Source organism: Pomacea canaliculata, linkage group LG2 (assembly GCF_003073045.1).
Source record: "Pomacea canaliculata isolate SZHN2017 linkage group LG2, ASM307304v1, whole genome shotgun sequence".
In the NCBI taxonomy this organism is placed as follows: Eukaryota; Metazoa; Mollusca; class Gastropoda; order Architaenioglossa; family Ampullariidae; genus Pomacea; species Pomacea canaliculata.
This window is the reverse complement of record NC_037591.1, coordinates 39800216-39824490: the sequence shown is the minus strand read 5'-3', so window position 1 is coordinate 39824490 and position 24275 is coordinate 39800216. Positions and strand designations below refer to the sequence as shown.

At 37.9% G+C, this 24275-nt stretch overlaps 1 protein-coding gene across 4 annotated transcripts; it reads right to left on the bottom strand.

The window, feature by feature from the left end:
* Nucleotides 1-4681: 4681 nt before the first annotated feature.
* LOC112558152 (low-density lipoprotein receptor-related protein 4-like) lies at nt 4682-19180 on the bottom strand. Of its 4 annotated transcripts, none has more exons than XM_025228412.1 (12): nt 18969-19180; nt 18683-18757; nt 18296-18480; nt 16651-16804; nt 15149-15382; nt 13528-13696; nt 13060-13190; nt 12595-12751; nt 10785-10906; nt 6074-6121; nt 5618-5710; nt 4682-5020 (listed from the first exon to the last, which is right to left on the bottom strand). In XM_025228412.1, exons 2-12 carry the CDS (start codon nt 18741-18743, stop codon nt 4980-4982), a joined length of 1395 nt encoding a protein of 464 aa, XP_025084197.1. In that variant the 5' UTR covers nt 18744-18757; nt 18969-19180; the 3' UTR covers nt 4682-4979. The 4 variants fall into 4 exon arrangements, 3 of the variants coding, with proteins under 3 accessions (XP_025084197.1, XP_025084198.1, XP_025084199.1); XR_003098084.1 differs by having other exon boundaries at nt 4967-5020; nt 5618-5730; XM_025228413.1 differs by lacking the exon at nt 18969-19180 and having other exon boundaries at nt 18683-18892.
* Nucleotides 19181-24275: the final 5095 nt, after the last annotated feature.

Here is a 24275-nt window from a genome sequence, read left to right as displayed (position 1 = left end):
TCATCGTGCTTCCCTGTATGCAAAAACATTTTCACTCCGTGTTGCAATTCACTTACAAGCTGCCAGAGTAGATGTTCAACAGGTACAACCTCTCCCTATACTACCAGCTCTTCCTTAAAGCCTTCCAGAGATTAGTCTTGACCCTCCAGCCTTAAAAAAAAAGGGACACTAGCGACCTCATTTTTCTTCAACGCTTTTAGGAACTTCTTTCTGACTATCCTGGATTCTGTTCTATCTTTACAGTTCGCAAATTCACAAATGGTGGTCTTGTCACTGCGTCAGTTCTGGCATCCAGTACAAACTGTCCGTGCTGTATTTTAATTTTTCTGCTGGCACCTGCCCTGACTATATCTCTGAACTGCTCTTCCCTTACATCCCAGCTAGACCATTCCGCTCCTCTGATGATCGTATTCCTACTCTTCCTGTCACCAAAAAAAAACAATTAACATATGACCATAGGATGTTTAGTTATTGTGCAGTTAGCAATGGAACTCTCTCCCTTTCCATACCCGCCACCTTCCCAATAATAAATCTTTTAAACGTGCGCTGAAAACTCACCTCTTCCGTAAACATTGCTCCTAACAACCTATCCCATAATGCTAGTCCTTTGTCACATCCTTCCTGTTACAATATCATGTTACTGTCAGCTCTTGTTCTTGTTGTTTGGTTCCTCTTTGTGTTTTCTGTATTTGATTTTATTTTTGGCTAGTACTGTTGGTTACTGTTTTATGGTTCATATGTTATTTGTTTGTTTTCCTGTCCCTTGTATGATGTCCATATTTGGCTCTTATTGCTGGGCGCTAAACGCATGCTCCTTAAGAGTGTGAATAAGCGCTTTACAAATTTTGCGCTAATTATTATTATATACTCTAATAGGATTTGTATGTCTCATAGTGTTCATGCTTTGACTTCTGCTCTAATTTTTTATTTCTTTATCTTTGTCTTTTGATTGCTCTAAATCAGTTCGCCTGCAATACTCAGGCTGTTTGCCAGCTCAGGAAGTCCAAACTTCACAAGCAGTCGTCACTAGATTTCATTTGTGCTCAGCTCACGATAAACACCAGTGAGCAGAAGTGTTCCTCTCATCAAGTTGTGGCTGGACAGTGTAGATAACACCGTGATGGAGAAAAACTCTTCCGAATAATTTGGGCAATGTCTGACACATACGAGTCTGCAAAGAAAAACAACAATAATAATTTCTTTTCATTACTCGGCTTTACCTGTAGACTTGACTTTTGTCTGTCGTATGCCATAGTGTCATCTTATTGCCTGTAAAATACTTGTATGCTGTTGTTTGTTTTTTAGAAAACGTGTAAAGCGATGGAAAATATTCATTATAAATTCTGTCTACATTGTGTGCAAGGTATATATTTACACTCAATGTTCTAAAAATACATTTACAATCTATATCTTTTAAGAAGAGATATACGTATAAGTCTATATCTTTGACCTCTGCTACCGATTTTGACAGTTAACAGTATCGTTCTCAAAGCATATTAATCATCAACATTAGATACCGAATGTACCTACAAATATCAATTTAACAAAAAAAAAAAAAAAAGGGTAAATTTTTATCGAGCTCGTAATTCTCCGAATCATGAACATCGTAGAGAAGCGCGACACTTACAGTTTTGAGACAAATAGCTGTCAAGCTTTACACAATATTTCTCTGGTGATGAGTAAGAGCTGATAAAACCTAGAGCAGACACCGTGTTGTCTTTACACAACATTTATCTGGGGATGAATTAGGGTTAATGTTTCCTACAAGAGACACGGTGTTGTCTTGCTCCATGTTGAACTTTGGTCACTTGACTACATGTCGCTGGGCTCCTAAAAACTAACCTTGCTGGCTCTTATCTCGAGTAAACACATGTCATGTTAGAGAGTTTCTCTGAGTTGTTTCCTTTTGAAACCATTTTTTGTTTTTGCTCCGTTAAATAGAAGTGTAAAGCTCTTTTGTTGGCACAGGTCCGGTAAGTCGATAAGTTCTTCCGGCTTAGAGATTTCTCTCTCTGATTTGATTCCCGTTACAATTCGTTTTGATATTTCGCTTATGATGACAGAGAGTCGACAAAATGTTTGGTGGAATTTTTTTGGGTTTTTTGTTTATTGTTTTTTTTAAATGTAAGTAATGTCCCAACTTTATAAGGACTTAAATATTTAAACCATGTTTGCAAATAAAACTCCATATTCAGAACGTTTGTAATTTTGGCATTCATCGTTTTGGTTTAATGAAGGTGTTTTGCTGTTAAAGAAAAAGGTTTTTGACTTTTTGTCTATCCTTCCCGTAGGTACCTTATACTCCTTCTATTAAGATAAGCCTTTGAGGCGATTACTACGTGCTGCAATATATTTATTCTTGTTTTCTTCTAGTAAATTATTGTTGTGGATAATCAGTTGATAAAGATGCTTTTTTTTTGGAAATTTCGTTCTTCTTTCTTGTTGTTTGATCACCGGTAGTGACAGTGCTGCCATTAGTTGTATTATTAAAATAATAATATAGTTGTATTATTATGTTTGTGTGGTAGTGTGTCACATGTGTTGATTTTATTTGAGATTGCAAGGTTCTCTGCCACTCATCCTATCTAGTAGAGACCATTTTTCTCATGCTCTCAAAAGCTAGTCTCACTTCACATGCAAGCAGTCGTACATCCCATGCAAACTATTTTTGTGTTACGTCTGAAAAGTTCAAGGAAGTTCGTCAAACGGTAGATAATGGGATTTGAGATGTAAGTAGGTAATTTAAATTATTTACTTTTTTAATAAATTGCTCCGCTGGAGCCAGTAAATTAAGTATATCATGTCAAAGACTTTTAGAATACTCTTTTCGAGTACCTTTGCCAAGACTTAGAGGTGTACCTGATAATAAAATTATTGATGACAAGCGATTTGCCCGCTGTACCACCCGACCGCCTGATCTACCTCAAACATCACTTACATGTGTAAGATACGAAAAAGATTCTACAGATAACAAAGAGACATGTATACATAATGTTCGATGGTTTGATGTGCTGAAGGATGTACTCTTAAATGACTTATTACATTATATATTTTTCTGTACATTTCCTGTCATGTTAAATACTGTATTTTATGTGTTTTAGATATTTATATCTATTAATTATATTGTAAAAAAATAAATAAAATATTTCAGCGCAAAAATCTTTTCAAGTAATCTTTTAGCCTTGGATAAAGAATGTTAATATATTGCGTGAAGATAACAATTAAAAATCACTTAATTTGTATTGTATAAAGAAAAGCTTTTGGTACAGCCTCACATCCCATGTAACATTCTGTTTATCGTCAGTTGTTTATCATTGCCGAGGTAAGAAGATAACATTTAAGCACTGTTAACAAGAGTGTTAGGACAAGTAAAAATAAATACCATTCAGCAGAGCAGTATATTGGCTTCTCTGTTTCAAACCAGAAAAGAACAAGCTAATAAATACTTCATCTGTCAAGGCAAGTTTTACTTTGATGATAACACAGATACTAGAACTTGTACATTTTTTTCAAACATAAGAGTAAAATAATAGAAAGATTAAAAGATAATATATAGCCATTTCATAAACATTGATTTAGATAAATAGCACAGCTATATAATTCTGCTATGCACTCTACCGTCTAAAACATAAGCTTGTGAAAAATGGACATAAAACCAAAATAAATAATTTTTGTAAATAAATGAAGAAATATAGGCCAATAAAAACTTGTAAACTTTATGAAATAAAATAATTTTTAAAGAATTATTTAAAGTAAAAATAGGGGTTTGACTTGAGTGCAGTGTTCACAAACAATATCTTTCTTCTGCTTTCTGTGGCAGTGAGATCTGTCAGCAGCAGACATTTCCCCCAGTGTCAAAATGAAGTCATTGACATTAAAGGTGTCATGGCTCTCTCTTTCTGTCTCTCCCGTCTCAGTTTCTCTCTCCTTTCCCTCCCTCTCTGTCACTCACCCTTTGTCTTTCTTTCTCACTCTTAATTGAGCACCTCATTTCTAGCAGACAGGCATTCAGTAACTTAATATTTTAGTTAATAATTAGGATGTTTGTTGTTGATGTTGCTCACTTCACCCCTTGAAATGGGCTTAGGCCTGATCAATAACAACTATGAAGTTCGCATCAGTGTATGTTTGTTACAGTCTGTGTCTGTTGTCTTTCAGATGTTGCCATAAGATGGCACTGATTGCAAGTTCATCAGCTTGAGCATGAGAAGGCATGCACTGTTATAATAGCATGCCTGAAGTTAAATAACAAAGCAAGAATGCTCAAACTGTAATATCCACAGGATGAAGATGACCAGGATAATGATTATAGGTACAATGTACTCGTACCTGTGCAGGATTTTCCTACAAGAAGGATGGGAGCTGCAGGAGGTGAATCTGCAAAGCACAGACTTGTTGATCGGTTCTTCTGAAAATAATTATGTGCTTGTTATTGCAAAGTATTACTGTATAATTAGTAGCAATCAAGCATCGCCTAAAAAGCAGTGCATGTTGGGATTTTGGATGTTATTTATATGAACCTTTTTACAATAGATATTAATTTAGGATCGCATAATGAGTATCTCGTCCATGTTTAAAATACGATAAATATGTATTTCTTGGCTTCACTGTAAAATAGTTTTGAGAAGAGGAAGAATCCCACAGTCATACACAATCATTATGCAAGGTACATCTCTTACCTGAAGATATTTTATTTGTCTTAAATATTTGCACGAACGCTAAAGCTGATCATACAGATGTCACATGGTCAAAAATATCTGTGTGTGTCTTGTTTCAATTCTTATTACCTGTTTATAAAACAACACAGTTAGTAACAGCAGTTGGTTCAGCACAGCAATGTCTAACTTTGATGTTTGTTTTTCATTGCTAATTTTTGAGTGCTCTAAATGATTTTTGTACAATGAGCACGTACATCATTTATTATTATGTAATTACAAGTTGAAAAGTATAGTCAGTTCATAAAACTGGTCATAAGGTCATTATAAGCATTCCTGTCTGTTGACATCCTTTGTAGGCTCCCCTGTAAAGAAACAAATCAACATTCACATGTTGAAGTATGCATGTTCAAGTAATTTGTGCATTTCAAAGTTCAGTTGTATGGTTTCCTTATTACAGGACACTAAACTACTAAAAAATTTGATTTCAATTAATGTAAATAAGAGTTTATTGCACATTTCTTTTACAGTAACCTCATATTTTTCTAAAGAGTAATGACAATTAAGTTTCTCACATATGACATTGATGCTTTTCTGTACTTTGTTTCTTATTCTTTAAAATTATCATTAATCAAATGCTATCTGTTTTGATACATTGTCAGCTAACAGGTTTACAAAAAAGGGTAAAATGTGGGGGAAAATACAAAAGTTCATATAATTTAGCATTCTACTGTACTTTTGTGTATGTGTGTGAAAAAATCCTTATTAAAAATTTTACTCCTTAATTGTTATGTTAGAGGTCAATTTAAAGAAATATATCAGTAATACATCCACAAATCACGAGGTGCAGCATATAGTAAATATAGAAATATCAGGTGTTTTGGTTATTGACTAAAATTCTTCATGAACAGTTACTTTATTTGTTCATGTGCACAATAGTTAGCTAACATATTGTTACAAACTTTGTGAACTGTCTGCCACTTTGTTTTCCACCAGCTCAACAGAATTTGATGAGGCAAATGAAGTTGATGGACTGTCTGCGATGATCCCATCTACTTGGTTAACAAAGCTATTGCTGTACAATAAGTATTCTACATGACAAGACAATGACAAGTTTCCCAAATGTTACTCCAGAAATGTAATAATTAACTGTTGGCTGTTGGCATGACATTTACTTGTACATAATCTATCCTAGTTGTGAATTCTGAAATACTTGACATTGTGTATCATCTATTTTTTCAGATTGTACGTACATTTTAATACATTATATATTATTTAATATTATGTATTGGCCTTCACGGATGTAAACTGGTAAAATACTAACCCCCCAGTGACAGCTGATCATTTTTAACATAAGTTATGCTGTCATTGAAGTCATTGAAGGCACATCTACACAAACAATAAGATGAAGAAAGTACCTGTACACAAATGTTTTCTGTAAGGAGCAGTATACACTGACGCAGCTTCTGAAACATGTAAATTTATTGGTGAATTCAAGGTGTATCAGGCTATATAAATAGGTTAAGTCATTTAAAAATAAGTATTACTTTATTAGAAAAAAATAATGGCATGAACACAATTTAGTAAGAGCAAACCTGACCAGTTTGTGCTTTTTTCAGGCTGAGCATATCTTCCTGGAGAAATAAAAAAGAAGAGTTGTTACAGCATACATATTGTAAGCTCATTAAAGGGTGCAATAACTCAGAACATATTAGGCTATCATCCCTAATGGGAATATGACAAAGTGGCTAGCTACAATCAGAAGTCAAATTCCACTTAAGTTGAGAAAGTTTCACATCGATCACACTATTATTACACGAACAAAAAATAAAAAAAGATTTAAAATATATTTTGCTGTGCTATAAAATACATCGAGTTTTTATGCCATTTGTAAGGTTTGATTCTTCGCCTAAAATATCAGTATGATGCTGTTTTATTCAGTGTTTTACTTCACCACCCTCTGTGGCCTTTCTATGTTCTTCACAAAAAAAAGAAAGAAACAAAACACTTCAAGATATATAAAAACAAATAACGAGAATAGCCACAAGAATGTAACACAAGAAATTTTGGCAAATCAAATTAAACAATGTGTCTTGGACAGTCTCTCAACTTGAGGAACAAAGCAAACTGAGCCCAAACAACTGTTAAGTACAAACCTCTTCTAGCAACATCCATATTTCCTTGTTTGACCAGTTCGTCTCTCTTCATTTATAAACTGGTGTTACATGTTCTAGATTTCTCTTGTCTTCCATTTTCTGGCGATGATATAAATATAGAAATGACGTGGTTTGGTTTGGGCGTGCGCATGCGCGGATTTCCCTCAGGCATTCCCCCCCCCCCCCCCCCCACGATGGAATGTCAAGGACGTATGCAATTGTCGACGGTCCAATAGCTACGATCGAGGCGTTAGAAATGGGCGACATGACCCACGCACGATTCACCAACCCATCCCAACCCGCACACGTTTTTTTTTTTTGTTTTTTTTTTTTTTTTTTTTTGCACTGACTTGCTGTACGCATGCGTGAACATTGCAAAACCCGTGTGGGAAAAAATAGTCGCGACCCGCACGCCAACTGCTAACGGGGTCAGAGGTTAAGCGATACATTAAAATATCCGGCGACAAGACAGCGGCCACGGTTAAAGAGAAACGTTTGCAATACAAGGGAGGTAATCTGTCATTTACAAAGATAAACATTTCACAAGTTTGGGATACAAAACAATTTGTTGATGAGCGTTTCAAACTAAAACACATACACAAAGACATCTGATGTTACGGCAATATATATATATTATCTTCATGTCTACACATCAGTAGTACTGTAGCCGGACTGACGACTTCCTCTAAGACCAACACCGCGGACCCTAACACCAAGTCAGTCCGGTCCTCTTGGGTGTTCCAGGGAGGAGGACGGAAGTTCCCAAGGAGAATTTTCCACTAAAATTCCAGCACTCGTTCGTCGGGTGCTTTGTCTATTGTATCTACCTCGCGTTGTCTTCTTTTTATTTTCTTCATCTACTACCCACCCGAACTCAGTCGACCTTGGAATCCACAAAAGACCTGCTTTTCTTTCCCAGACAAAAGTGTCTTTTCTTTGGCGTGCCAACTCCATGGATCTTCATGTGTTTTCTCTGCTGCGTTGCGACAACTATACGGACAACACAACTCTCTCACGTGCTAGTAATACACGTTCACCTCATTCACACGACGAGGACATACACACGAAACACTAGCATTCGTTTGGACTGACACGCTCACACAGGTAAATAAAATACAAGACATATATTTATGTACATAATCTACACATACAACTACTATATATATATATCTTCTAACCTACCTAGTCTACTAAAACACAGCACCTAACTCCCTGGGGTGGGAGAAGAGGGTGTTGAGTGACCCGAGCCTCTTTCCAGTGGGACCAAAGGACCTTGCAGCAGAATGGTACTTCTCGCAAATTCAGAACCAAAGTGTTACTGTTTTTCCAAGCAGCCTCAGACGCCCTTGGTACCACTTCAGTAAGAGCTGAGGGTTCAGATCTCCGCCGGGGACACTGTATGTGACATCGTATGTGTCGCCTAACTTGTTCAGAGGGCTTCGAGAGTTTTCTCCAGGTACGCTGGGTTCTTCCCCCCTCCCTGTCTCTCATAGTACGAAATAACCTCAAGGTGAAAACACTTGCCTAATAGATAAACCAACCAATGAAACAGAAAAAAACGAAACTGTTAACACTACCTGTAGTTTCACTTCTTGTTGTTTGATCGCTTGTTAGTTCCGACGAGGTAGGTGTTGAAAATATGAACATGTGGTTTACAGCTTAAAATATTAACACAGCTACAGGTTTCGACATAAAGGTTGTTTAAAGATTAACTGTACTTGATCAATTTGCAGGACAGAGAAGAGAAGCTTTTGCGTGTCATGAAATACAAACCTTAAAGCTCAATACACACAATGATTTGACAGTCCTATGAAATATAAACAATACAAGGTGAGCATAAAACACATTTTCTAGGGGAACTTTCTGTCGTGTAACGCGATCGAGAGCTGAGGGCTTTATGCACACAGACACACAGACACTCAGTCACACAGACACACAGACACTCGAACGCCCAAAGCTAGCGACGAAACCAGTCGCTCCTGAGGGAAAAAATACGTGAACGCTCGTGAGTACAATATAAAATACAGGTTTATTAATCACCTAAGAATCTAGAGATAAACAAAAGAAGCAAAAGGACTCCAAGAACATAACATAAACAGACGAACAAACAACCCAGCTCTTTAATCACTACAAATTGTTTAACACCCGCACAAGACTCAGCACCGCACTTCACGCTTGAGCTCAAAACTAAACTGACCTCTGACGTCACAGGGTCAAACGCAACCCCCTCCCCAATCGCTGTAAGAGGCAAACACGCCGCAGCAGAAGTACCAGGTAGGCTACAGAGGGCTGATAAGTGCTAAGCATACGCAGGTAACAAGAGGAGGTATACAAGAAAGAGGCGCTCTGCCTGTATCAAGACGGCGATGTCCGTCACCCTCAGCGATCCGTCCACGTAAGCCACAGATAACGATGACAGCGACGGATATGATGACTGACGAGGACGATTGACGAGAACGTCCGTCGGAAATGTAGACTGTTGACAATTTGACAATGTTCTGGACTGAAGACGACCATTCGAAAACACTGACTGAGATCGGAGTTCAAGGATCCAGGATGGAAAATTAAAAAAAAACCCTATTTTTTGGGGTTGGATTTGAGCTTTAGGAACACAACGTGGTAGAGTTCATTGCTCTCCGGAACTGAGCACAAACCTTTCCCACGCTAGGTAGCCCCTCCAGCGCCTGTCTTGCAGTATTATCACCTGTCAACTCGTCCACTACAACTGACACAAAACAACCATTAAGACACATCGGAAAGAGAGACATAAAAACCGGAGTAGAAAGGACACAGGGTTAGTCTAGAACTAACCTTCTTAGTCTAGCATCGCTACCGTGGCCAGCGGGTAAGAATATCCTCAGGGCCTTGTCCCTCCCATCCCATCCATGCCCTACCCCGACCAGTGTTGAACCATGACTGCGACAGGCGACACCTTCTGTTAGCAGATTTCATAATATTAGCAGATTTAGAGATAATATGGCTGATGCTTTTGCTTTTTGTGTGATGTATCAAACAAAGAGAGAGAAAAGGTAAAGGGTTTTAAATGTAAAATATTCTCTTTCCAGTGGAGTGGAATTTATTTCTACCATGTTTTACAATGCCTTATATATGAATGGAGAAACACTAACAAAAACAAGGTTATATTAACTCCAAAAGCACAAACAAACCAGGAATTTGAAAGAACAAAATACAGCTGAAAAAGTTAAACAGCTATAAGCACCTAAAGGCCACCATGTTCAACCAGGATAGCTGAGTGCGGACATCCTTTCAGGATCACAACAGTAACAGGGTGGACATGGGTATGAAATGCAACCCAACCAGTAAGTTTCATTGAAAGAATCGTGTTTATAAAAATCGAACTTTCCAGACCATTCACAAGTCCAGTTCATCAGGTAAAAATGCCAGGCACATGTACAAGTTCCGCTATATTCTCCTCTTGGTGTACAAGTGTGTGTCACTGTACCTGTCAATATTCACCTGCCAATACAGACCTTTGTAGCCAAGTGCCGGAGAAGGATGAAACGAATCTGCTACAAGGATCACAATCACACAGTTCAAAGCACGATTGGCACGCTGGGACATTGGGACCTTTACTTGTTACAGTGAAGAAGCACAAACTGCTGTTGTTGTCATGTTTTGTTTAGCCGGTGCTCTATGTCCGCCCTTTAGGAGAAGAAGCGACGCCGTAGTGGACAGTAAAGCAATTGAATGGTGAGTGTGAAGGAGTTGACCCGCTCACCACTGGTCAAGACAATCGCAAGTCGCGTACACAGCAGGTGAATGAGTAAATATGAGTGAAGAAAATGTATATCTGTACAGAAAGTTTTCTTGCTTTTTGAGGTACTAGTAAATAAAGTAAAAAAAAAACACAGACCAATAAAGGAGCCATACGAGAAAAGTATAATCTGTACATTTCTACATTAGACTTACCATTTTAACTTAAATTTCCTGCCATTCCAGAATGTTTACTCACCTTTATGTATTCTTTCTTCCGCATAGACCCGAACATCGTTTACTCTCCCTTTAACTTGTACAGTCTCCCTTATTCTTCCATTTTTGCCAATGCGATAGATGTGTGTTGTTTCTGCATACGCTCTGTATAAACACAATACTTAAATGAGTACAACCTTCTTTCTAGCTATATCGTGTCCATTTTATTTTGTTGTATTTGTTGGCTTACTAAAAGACAGAGTCGGCGCTAGGTAGTTGCGGGGCTTTTTATTTTCTCTTTTTTCAAAGCCAGGTCATTAATGTATTAATTACTGAAATGAATACAATCGCTTTATCTTAAACATTAAAATCACCACAGAGTGTCATGCGGGGGTTGAGAATACAAAAGCATAAACATATGAACTCCTCGATATCTTTATGTATAATTTTATATACATAACCTTCTAAACCTATCGGCACATTCTACATACACTATCAAACAGTTTTCTACTCGCATACCTTTCGAGTCACAGTTTACAAAGTTCAATTTTTTAAAACTCGGACAATACAACTTCTGATGATGGATCCGCTAATTTTCTTTCAGAAACAATTAACTAGTTGCAGTCAAGATGTTTGCCATGCTGTTCTTTGTTCCACGTAGAGCCCATTGTGTAGGCGGCTGCTTTTTTTTCGTTGCTTCGCTGCTGTGCAGGACTGTTTGACTTTTGTTTACTTTCAGTTGACTTCCGGTGTTTGCTTTGAGCCTGTCTGTAAATTTTGGGAAATCGCTATACAAACCAACATGCTACATCATGCGGCCTTTCTATGTGAGGGTAGCGTCCCTTGTCTCTGTATTATGAACTATCCTTTATTATCACAACACACCCACGAAGAAAACTATCAGCCAGAGGATTCTATTCGTTCATCAAGGGGTACTGATGATTACTCCGCCTCACAGTACAATCTCAATATTCTCTGAAAGACGGATGAGCCTCGGATGACAGCTCGAGTAGTTCCGCCTGCTGAACTACTTCCCGTGAAAACTGCACCTGGGGTACAGCCTCTGTAATATCTCGGTGCTGTCCCTCTGTCGACTGCAAAGTAGATGAAATGATGATTCGATTTCTTTTTTCTTGCTCAGCGTGTCTGGGTTCGTTATTCCCCCGTTTTTCTCTCGCTTAAGCAGTTCCTGCTCATTTTACTGGAAAAAGTCCTCCATCAAAATATTCATTACACATTCATTTATTATTTAACTCTATCATTCTCCAACACTAATTCTATTACTAGCTCAGTATCAATGATTTGCATCTAAAACAGCTCGCAGTTACGAAATATAATCAGAAAATTAATGATAATTTACAAAGGTTTCTCTTGTCCAGACAAGCAATTACCTTTTTACCTTAATCTTGTATCTCAAACTATACATACTTTCTTCTCCACACAGGCTACTCGGCAAATGCCGCAAACGATAGAACACTTGTCTACAATAAACAGTATTTAGTGACAAGACCACATATTCACACAACACGGTACACGTGTATAACTGTCAGGGTGATAACCCCTCACATTGACTCCCAGACCTTTTGAGTCTACATTGAACTACCTCTCTCTCTCTTACATCACAGTTCCAAAAGCCCAAATTTTGCTACTTCCCAACAAAAATGTTAAGCATAAGTATTACATAAGGAATTTTCTAAACCTTGGCAAATGAAAAGATATATAAAACGATTTTTGCTGTTGCTACTTGAAAATGTTGTTTTAAAGCTTTTTCTCTATTCTGTACCTTCTTCTGTCCTAATGTTAAAAACAACCTTGTTTCCTGCTGTAAGACATTGAAAAATCGTAGTGCTTACTGTTCAGGTTCCCAGTCCGCGACAAACAAGTCAGTGTTGTAGATATCCAGGCCCGTAAAATACGAGCCCTGCTGTAAATAAACTCCAGTATTTCTGTCGTCCAGATCCGTCCATCCTATCAGCTGTGTACCTACATCTGCCCAGTAAAGTCTCCTCCCTTCACATTCACATCCATTCATCCACCCGTTCACACGTCCATGCTGTTGTTAATGCATTCATTCTTAACATGCATATGAATGAAGAGTATGAAGGAAATAGGAATGAACAGACACGAATATGTACACCTTCGGATGGGTTTAAGCAAAGTAAAGAAAGTTGAGATACAAACAAACAAGAGGTGAACTTTCTAAAAGAAAATCTAAGTTTTTAAAGGTGAAAGAAATAACTAATGATACAAAAAGACAAGTAAGAACATCTTGACATTAAAAATAAGTAAAAAGTGCAAAAACTAACGAAACATGTTACCTTCTGTGTCCAAAGCAAGACCAGTTGGATTTTTAAGATGCGCGATGGAGGAAATAAATGTCTGACGGTCCGAGCCGTCATAGTTACACCTCTCTATTTTATTGCTGCTGTAGTCACTCCAGTAGATGACACTGTTGTTTGTACAAAGAATCGGAAAACGATTTTAAGACAAGTTTCCATATTTTAACAGCTACTCAATGTCCTTAACTGCAGCTGCCACATTACAACACAAGGATTTTGTTTTTTCGGTTTTAATTTTTTTTCTTATTTAAACCTTTTTTGTTTCTTCTTGTAACTTTTATCCAAAGTCCCGAGTGTATGATCATTAGCCTGTAAATCACACAGCTCTATATGTTTTGAGAATAAAGTCTCTAACATGAACTGTTATATTATTTGTCAGCATTGTAAAAGTATTAAAAATAATTAGCTCAATGTGTTTATCGTCATTTACAGTCTTATTATAATCACCAATTGTGTTTGTCCAGCTCGACGTCTATAGGATAACCAATGTCTGAATCGACGACAATATGATGACTGTTGTTGTCCAGTGATATCATTCCGATGACCTTGTTCCTAGGGTCGGCGTAGAATAGTAGCCTCGACACAGAGTCCAACGAAAGGCCCGATAGAAAACCTCCTTAAAGACAGTTAACAAATGAGTATTTATGATAATATCACACTAATTCAAAAAACATCAGAGAAGTTCGGTCACTGAACCAATAACACACATTTATAGAACTAAATCGAGATTAAACAGTTGATGTGCGTTATTCAAAATTAAAAGAGAACATCAGAGGCTACTAAGTCCTGACCTACCACGTTAGTAAGTAAAGTTTTAATTTTTTCCGGACTTTTATTTCTTCATGTTTTGTAACCATTAATATACTTTTTCCATCGGACTAGAGTTCTCAATAAGTATTGATTGTGCAATTTCACAATGGAGTAAAACGAAGTAAGAATATTTATTTATTTATTTTCTTAACTTTGGTTATAAATTTGGTATCTCATCCTAGCGTATGTATTATTTATGATTTATTTTTAAATACTTTAAATTCTTGCGTATCGTGGTATACTAATGGAAGGACCATGATGAATGTGTTAATTTCTGTGTAATTACATAGCTACACTGCTTATAGAACTTGTGACTATTTGATCATGTCTTTCTCCAATATAATTACATGATATGATTTACATAAGCTACAGACAGACTTTATTATTTTCCTGTCACTCTCCTCACGACTATTGTTTACTTTACAGTGATTTTTGCTAACTACACAAACTTAAGATGACAGTAAAATAAAGCCAGAAGACTAATGACAGAGGACGAGGATGTCTGAAGGATGTATTAATGAAGACAGTTCAGTGATCATCCAAACACAGAGAACAAACTTTGTTACAGTAAACCATATCCACACTTATTTAAGGACACCAGATGGATCTTTATCAGATATGTCTCCTGTCTTCCTAGTTAGAATGTAATTGTCTCATCTTTTTGAGTTTTCTTCAGATTTTTGTCATGGATGAAATGGCTGCTTGACTATTTTAATATTTCGCGACCTTGAATAGCGTTGGTTTTCGGATTTTTTGCTTTGTTCTACCTTATGCAGGTATACAAGAGGAGGCTTGAAGAAAGAGTGAGTGGATGATGGAAAGAATTTCTTTCCCTTTCTTCCTTTTTTTCTGTTGTTGTTGTTGCTGTTGGTTTTTCGATATTTTTATTAGTTGTACTAAACCTATCAGTAGGTGTATGTGTTTGAATAATAGATACCACTTACGAAGTTAGAAATATGTGTGAACATGTGTGGATATATTTTTAATATCTCAATACTCTTGGAGGGTGAAATAATAAAGAATCTTCAATCTTGAATTTTGTGTGCTGCTGTTGAATTGTCCCAGCGAACATGTCCCTATGAGTGTACAATGCATTTTGTATTTGTTTTGTATTTGCCTTTAAGTAAAATATTTTAAGCTTTAAGTAAAAACAAATAAGATATACAAAAATAACTTTATACTGATTACTGTTAAATGTTCTTAACAAATTTATCATAAATCTAGAATATATGACCATAGTGTGCATAAGCTACTTTACCTTGACTTATATTGTGAACCAGCCGAGCATCGCTGCCATCAAGGTTAGCGGATCGAATGGTCCCGTCCTGTTGATTTGACCAATAGACACGACCGTCTACTGGATCGTAGTCAATACCAAATGGGTCCTGTAGACCATCAGGACGGATTGTAACATTACTTCCCGTGTCGATGTCTATGCGACGGATGCCGTTATCAGTGTCAGTGACAAGGAGAAACTTGTGTGGAATGATTGCTGTGGACAAGATGAAGTGGTTTCACATTTAGGTGAAGAGTTCGCGGTCAAACAATGTTATCTCAGAAACTGTCTCAATAGCAATTTTTGGTTATTAAAAGAAACAATGCATATGAAAATAATTTTAAACACTAGAAAAAAATTAAGATCAATTGAAATTAAAAGATAGGAAGAAAATAGAAGAGATAAAAAGGAAAAAGGAGAGACAAGGAAGTAAAAGAAAGAACAATAATTGTTTAAGTATTGATTCGGCTGTCACAATTTTGTGTTGTGTTCAGTGACAGTATTCCATACAAAGAATCTTTCAACATGAGAAGGAGGAAGTATTTACACCCTAGCTCATTTGGAGCAATTTCACAAGTCAAAAAACCCTCACGGCATTATTATGATAACTTAGGTTTTCTGAAGGAAATAATCCTGTATTTCAGAAGTTGCCATTTACAAGAGAGAGGAAAAATGGTACAGAGAGACTGGAAAAAGGATGCGTTTATTTAACATCTTGTCTTAAAAGGTTAACGATAGCCGTCCTCATTTACTAATATCCAGAGGTTGAGGTCAGCTTTTCTTTTCCCGTGTTTCAAACTATGTGTACTGCGAGATTTTAATGAGTGTCGCGCCTTACTACCTGCTATTATACCTGCCTTGTATTCTCCTTCTTCTATTAGCATCTCCGCCTTGGGTTTAATCAGGTTTCTGTTCAGAGAACGTCTGTTAACCCAGTGGACAAAACCGATCTCTTTGCAGGCGACATTTTATATTCTTGACCATGATGTCGATATTTTATTTATTTCTTAAGTCTGGGTACATGATGGCGATCACTCAACTACAAATATCTTACTCCGCCAGGTTCATGCCCTTCTTTCGATCATCCCTAAGATGGTGACTTTGTTGTCTGAAAAAGATATTCTTTTCATTGCCATCTCTTCTTTCTATGGAGTGTAGTGGATATAGTATGGTGTGATTCGACTAAATACTATATCAATGATGACTTTTTTATTATTTGGAATATGTCACCGTGTGATTGTCGTATTTTCAATACGTTATACGTTTGCAGTTGCTGATCTGTTTTCTGCGTGGAAAGAAGAGCTGAAAAAATAATGGCGAAAACAATAATTTTCAGTATAACCAAACAAAGAAAACTCCTAAAAAATGTAGTATGTCTGTGTGTCTTCATATCCTTGACTTATACCAGACAAAAATACAAGAGAAAAAAGAGACTGAAAGGTAAAAGGACAGAATATTATAATAATTTAGAAATTGCTGTTTACCTGATGAGTAAGTTGCATTGAAGCCAGTGCCTGACTGTGAGCCAGACCGGAATCTGATCCACATGGTGTTAGACGTGGACCTCACTCTGTCCGGAACACTCGTGTTACAGAAGATACCCATAGACGGTGACAGCTCGGAGCTTCCATCCCGGATCTTAGGATGTGAGCATAAATTTATTAAATATTAAAATATTCAAAATGATGACTGCTAATGCTAATGTACATTTCGCTTTTTGATCATGTCAGAAAATAGCCAACATACACCCAGTCACCTGCCCTAAGGCAAGTATTATGAAAGCAAGATGCTAAACCATTTATTACGGGGAACTGGATCGAGAATCAGTTTTGAACCATAGAGGAGAAAATAATACAGGGTGTTGTTTCTAAACGACTTCAACTCACTTATGTTGATAAATTGGTATTACTACAAACCTTTTTCAAGAAATGCGATTGCTATAATGTGGGCCGTTCTGTGTACGTTTTTAACTATTATATATTGGTGATAATGTCCAACTAATAAAACATTTCTAATGAGATGCAGAACGCACTCAAAAATTACCGTTTGCAAGTAAATACTATATCTGCCTTAAGAGTCTACTGAATATAATTTAGGATAAACTTCAATAAACTGCCTTATAAATATGTAAGTCATAAATATGTAAGCAAACAGTAAACTTATTAATTTAAACAAACTTGTTGTCACCCTTACATTAGCTCGATACCGACACGTGTTTTTAATAATATGTAAATGTCGTTTTAATTTGATAGATTGTTACCACTTTTTGAAAAAAAATCGGTAAAGGGATATATATATATATATGACTGTTTATTATTATTTGACATATTTGCATCATTGTTTGTGCTAATGGCTACAAATGCGTCTATCAGCTAAACTAAAGAGAAGCAATTTTTTATTATCGATTTTTGCATAATTTATTACTTATCTACACTGATATATGTAATAAAATAAACCTTTCACATGTTACCGCGTTTTCATGTCGCAGTAAGGAGAGATTGAATAAATCAAATGAGATATTCTGATCATTGTATGCGAGAGAGAACAGGTAAAACAATGAGTGAGCCTGTGGGGAACAATGTGACGATGATGGAGAGATAAACTAAAAGACACATTTCCTGGGCAAAATCTTTCACAATTTTCTTACACAATGTGACTTGGACCGAGTAGGTTGGTCAATAATATCAAGGGATAAACAATATTAACGTACCGTTCAAAATACAAAAAAATATTTGTTCTCTTGGTTTCGGTTTTTGTCGCCAGACACATTGCAGCCAAAGGGCATTAAAAATTTATACGCTTCCCCACATCAAGTTTGACAGCCTCGTTTTGATTTTTCGTTTTCCATTTGTATTTATCTGTGATCACTCTGTATCACTTGCTATCACAGAGCAATCCAATGTTCACTAATCTTTTTAACTTCCTTTACTTCATTAATTTTCCAGCTGCATTTTATTTTGCCTTTATGTTTAAAGTATAAAAAGTATAAATTATACATTCACAATTAATTAAAGTATTATATTGCAATATATGTGTAAATCTTCTAAGCAAGGGTCAATAATACATGCCGTATTTCTAAAATGACGGAAAACCCGTTCTTAGAAGAAACTTAAAGAAACAATCACAAACCTGCAAATAGTCCAACTTGCAGTCATCGGGTGCAGCCTCAATTTCAAATGTAACGAAAGTCAAGGTAATGCGATGGCCCTGTGTTGTGTTGATGATGTGGATACAGTCTTCATTAGGTGGGTACTGACTGGGGTACAGCGGGGACGAGATGGAGCCACTGGGTGAGGTGTAAACACCGCCACAGGCTAGAATGTAAACAAAGCTGTTCGTGCAACAAAGGTGAAGACTAACATGTAAGACTTCATCATAATTAACATTTGGTCTTATCACGCGAGAGTTTGAGACATTGTCGTTACGTGGATTTTTGAAGGTATGAGGACGAATAGATTCTTGTTTATTTTTATCCAAACTAGTCCTACCCTCTCTGTGACTACCCCGTGATCTTACCTTGTGTTTTCTGTAGGTGGTGCTGAATCACGAGTGTAAACAAACACACAAGAAGCTGCATAGTCCTCGCGACCACTGAAATAAGAGGAAGAAATGAAAGACAAGACTAAGCAATGAATTTTAAATAGTCTCATTTAAAATGTAAATAATTAAAAAAGATTGCAAAATCAAAAATTATAGTTGTCTACCTAGTGATTTCATAGAAAACAAACGAATAAACTAATTTACACTTTGTCTTTGACGATAATGATAATGATAATAATTATTATTACGACGACAAACTCACCTCCTATTGTAATTTCTCCGATCTTTGACACCGATTTTAGCTCTGTTTGATTCACAAGAATCTGGCGAGAATAGTTTAGCTACACTCCTCTCTGTAATCAGTTCTGCTTCTCTAATTAACAAGTTAACAAGAGACAATGTTCCCCAGTTAATTTTCTTCCTCCTTTGAACATCTTCCTCATCTAGACTTGAGAGATGAATGTCATTGGTTTGTCAGTATACAAAGACCCTTTTGAGCTTAGAAGAAGGAAATATTTACACCCTAGCTGTTTAGAACACTTTAACAAGGCAAAACAACCTTACTTCATTCTTGAGTTAACTAAGAATTTTCTAAAGGGAAAAAGCCTGTATTTCACAAGTTAACATTTAGAAGAGAGAGGGAAAAAATAGGATAAAGAGAACAGGAAAATGATGAGAAGCTGTGAAATGCCCACATCTAATTGTGAAGATGGTTTATGAATGTTTTAGCTATCATGGCCTGGGTTCCCTGCATCCAGTCAATGGCATGATGCGCTAACAGCAATACATTAAACTGTATGGCAGAAGACTTGTTTTACACCTGGACAGGTTATTCCCTAATGAATCTGAATGTTCCAGCATGATCTAGCCCTATATCAAAATGTCAAGAAAATAATCAAATAAATGTACTACAGGGACCTGCAAACTCTCTGATCCTAACCCCACTGAGAACTTGTGATTGTGTAAAGTTAATTCTGGCCTTCATAAACATTGGTGTGAGGTTCGTAAAATCCATCAAGCCTGCTTAAAACTGGTGAATTCAATGTCAAAACGCATCAAGTTGCTGTTAAAGAATCGAATAGGCTATATCATGTACTGATCTGAGTGTATGAATATTATTCTTTAAAAAACTTAAACAAACTGATTTTTTTTTTTACTGTTTTCGGGGTTTGTTTCAATGAATTGGCTTGAGTATATATCTGTGACATTCACAATCGAGAGAAATAATAAAATTAAAAAATACACAGTAAATTAATAATAAAGTACACAGAATAATACGAACACATATACACGAACACAATATAACTTGCAAACGTTTGGTTCTAGAATGGCAGATAGGATGATGAAATATTAGAGAGGATAAACACAGATTTAACAAGATTATAATGTCCATACCCAGGGCTGTAGAGACCTCCGTGAATGTTTCTCACTGATAAGTCATCGGCATTCAAATCAGGAAAGACAGTCTTCCTTCTTTTCTCATATCATCGTCTCTCACTTTCCGTCTCTCAATAACACTGCACACTTTCTTAGTTTCTCTCTCTTGCGCAGAACTCAATCATTGTGTATATGTGTGTGTGTGTGAGTGTGAGGTTGGCGGTTGCTTATTGACTAAAGACAAATTCACTGCAAATTTTGTCTGTGCATTTTGTCCTCAAAACAACCTTTTGCTAGTCAGATTGTCTGTCTCAGTCTGCGCCTTGTCTTCTATTAAACATTTCGTGTGAAGATAGACTAGTCAATACTGTCCTGCCTTATGAATTACTTCTTGTAGTGGTAATTACACTGGTAATAAATTGTGGTGATCAAAACGCTTTCCTACAAAACAAAAAAATAATTTTTAATGTTAAATTAATTGAGATTTTGTTGCGGAAATGTGCATAAAATGTTTTGCCCTCACAGTCCTTTGTAACAGTAAAGCTGCTCTCTCAGTACTGTCCATCCTGCGTCCATCTGGTTTCTTGCAATCAGACGCCAATGGACTAAGGATGGGGTGACTTTCCTTCAAGAATGCGAAAGAGACTTCTACTAGTCACATTTATGCGCAAACATTTATGAAACAAAGTCACCTTTCATGGCACAGATGAGACACACGACAAACACATCTCATACCTCGCTTGCTCATAAAATCTACCCGTTACAGAAGCTTGTAAATCACGATGTGAGCAGGGCCGTGCTTAGGGGCAGGCGGACGAGGCATCTGCCTAGGGCCCTGCGCTTCAAGGGGCCCCGCGCTTTTGATTGATATGGTAACTAAGCATATGGAAGTGTAGTCAGCCGTATCACATTCTCGTTGTGTATGCAGCGTGCTGTCAATGATAAAAGACGAGATATCCCTGAGGAAAAAAGTGACTTTAGATCCCAACTAAAACCGTGTGATCGTGGCGTGAGGGCCCCGCTCATGCCCTTTGCCTCGGGCCCCGCGGGGGCTAAGAACGGGCCTGGATGTGAGCATTAGTCATACAGCAACATCCGTTCCAAGCTGAGTCAACCAGCGATGGTTAAAAAATGGCAGTTGCTTTATCCCTTACCTAATTAGATCAGAAAATCTTAAAGACAAGAACAAAAAAACAAAAAAAAAAAATTTCCTGTGAATAAATGTAATTGCCTCCAAAAGCTGTAAAAAAAAATGTTGATGGTTGATTCCTTTTTTTTTTTAATTTTTTGGGAAAATGTCATCGATCCACCCTTGGTCTAACATTTTTATGGTATTTTCTAAGCAAAGGTGTGAATAAATCGAGAATGGTCATAAAAAGGGTTAATACATGTTTAGAGCAAGTATTTTATTTACCAAAAAAATTGAAGTCAGACACTCGGAGTTCCTCTCTTCGAACAAGAACAGTATGTTGTAGTCTCCAAGTCAAGCCTTGTTACTCATCTTGTCGAGGCAAAGATTTTTTAAAACTTTCCTGGGTGTGTTTGTTGTATGTCACAACTTTATGTTCGTACGTTCAGTGTGTCTGGGTGTGTAACTATTAGAATAAAAAGGAAAACCAATGCTGGTATTGCTCACTACTAATCCTGATTTAAATTTGTATCTTCAACTTTTCACAGCTTCGTCCCCTGTGTGACCCCGGGGTATGCTTGCCTAGCAAGCACTGTAAGAATGGGGTCACTCTGCCATCCAGCCAGGCATGTCGTAAGAGGCGACGAAGGTGGACACCTCACCTAGAGGTAAATTAGGTTGTGGTGAGGCTAACAACCCGACCATGTAAAAAAGTTATTGTTACAGAAACCGCAAGCACGATAACTGTAAATCTGGAGCCTCGATTGGAAGATTCCTCTTCGGAGGGGCTTATGACGCGTGCTGGTGAAAGCCCTCGGGAAGCCAGCTCGCCGACCCATCTTCTCACGGCCAAGGCAAAAACCAGGATAGGGACCTGGAATATCCGAACCCTAAACGAGCGAGGAAAGGCAGCTCAGATAGCACGGGAGATGAAAAACTATAACATCAAGCTCCTCGGCCTGTGCGAGACAAGGTGGAATGGCAACAGTCAGACCAGACTTTCGTCAGGGGAGACTGTTCTCTACTCCGGACATGACGACCCTGACCATGACCACACACAAGGAGTTGCAGTGCTCATGACACCAGAGGCTGCAAGAGCGCTGGTAGCATGGGAACCAGTCTCCCCACGACTCATGTCAGCCAGGTTCAACTCCAAAGGCAGAAAGATCACGATCATCCAGTGCTATGCACCTACTAACGCAGCTAAAGAGGAGGAAAAAGAAGACTTTTACAACTCCCTACAAGCTCTGGTTGTTCGTACTCCAAAACGAGACCTAAAGATCATAATGGGTGACATGAATGCCAAAGTTGGAAATGACAACACAGACAAAGAACACATAATGGGAAAGCACGGTGTAGGCAATTGCAACGAAAATGGGGAGCTGCTCACAGACTTCTGCCTGTTCAACGACCTTGTAATTGGAGGCACAGTTTTTCCACACAAAACCATCCACAAGACCACCTGGACTTCGCCAGATGGACATACAGAAAACCAGATCGATTACATCACCATTAATCGCCAGTTTAGAAGGAGCCTGCTGGATGTCAGAGTAAAGCGAGGTGCAGATGTAGCCACAGACCACCACCTGCTTGTGGCAACCATGAAGATAAAGCTGAAGTCCACGACACATCAGACAGACCGCACCACAAATTCAATGTGCAGTTTCTTAGAGACCGTAAAAAGCAAAATGAGTTCAACTGCGAAGTTAAAAACAGATTTGCTACACTGGAAGGACTCCTGGAAGAAACAGTGGTTAACCACTGGACAGGATTACAAAAGACCTGTAAGACGGCCTGCACACACGTTCTGGGGAAAAAAGGAAAACAGCACAAGGAATGGCTGACTTTAGGGACCTGGCAAAAGATAGAGAAAAGGAAAGAGCTGAAGCAGAAGATCAACCAATGTCAAGACCAGCAGGAAAAGGATGAGCTCAGAGCAAAATACTGGGAGATAAACAAGGAAGTGAAGAAGAGCGCAAGGGACGACAAGAGACAGTTCGCACACAGGATGGCAGAAGAGGCAGAACAAGCAGTTTTGAAAAATAACACAAAGAGACTATACGAAATAACACGAATTCTGTCAGGAAAGAAAAACACCAATGCATGCAGACCAATAAAGAATAAGAATGGCAGCGTCATCACCGGGGATGCAGAACAAAGATCACGATGGGTGGAACATTTTGATGAAATACTTAACAGACCACCACCAACAAACACTTTGGACATTCCCCCAGCTGCAGAACAGGTCCAAGTAAATACCAACCCGCCAACCAAGACAGAAATCATCGATGCCATCAAGTCCTTGAATTCTGACAAGGCGGCAGGCCCAGATGGCATTCCTGCAGAAGCACTCAAGGCAGACCGAACAACCGCAGCAGAGATGCTACATCCCCTGCTGAAGAAAATTTGGGAACAGGAGCAAGTTCCAGCAGACTGGAAGCTTGGCTACCTAGTGAAGTTACCCAAAAAAGGTGACCTGACACAGTGCAGCAATTGGCGAGGGATTAAGTTGTTGTCCATTCCAAGCAAGGTGTTGACCAAAATCATCCTGGAGCGACTGAAAACTGCCCTAGATAGGAGACTTAGGCAAGAACAGGCAGACTTTCAGCAGGGAAAATCATGTACCGACCAAATCGCTACTCTGAGAATTATTATCGAACAGTCCATCGAATGGCAGTCACCACTATACATAACCTTTGTAGATTTTGAGAAGGCCTTTGACTCCGTAGACAGGGAAACCATCTGGGAACTGATGCGGCACTACGGATTTCCACCAAAGTTCATTGCCATCATCCAGCAGTTGTATGAGAACTCGACATGCCGGGTGATACACAAGGGAAAGCTGACTGACCCCTTCGCAGTGAGGACTGGAGTGAGGCAAGGTTGTCTGCTCTCACCGACAATCTTCCTGATCGTCATAGACTGGATCATGCTTCAACTAAATCTCGTTCTCCGTCACGTGACCCTATGACGTGTTGTTTCCATAGTGAGAACCTTGCCTCGAGAATGTGCTGCACCCGATTGCCACGAAAAGATGGGAAAAAGATTCAAAATTTTCTTTTC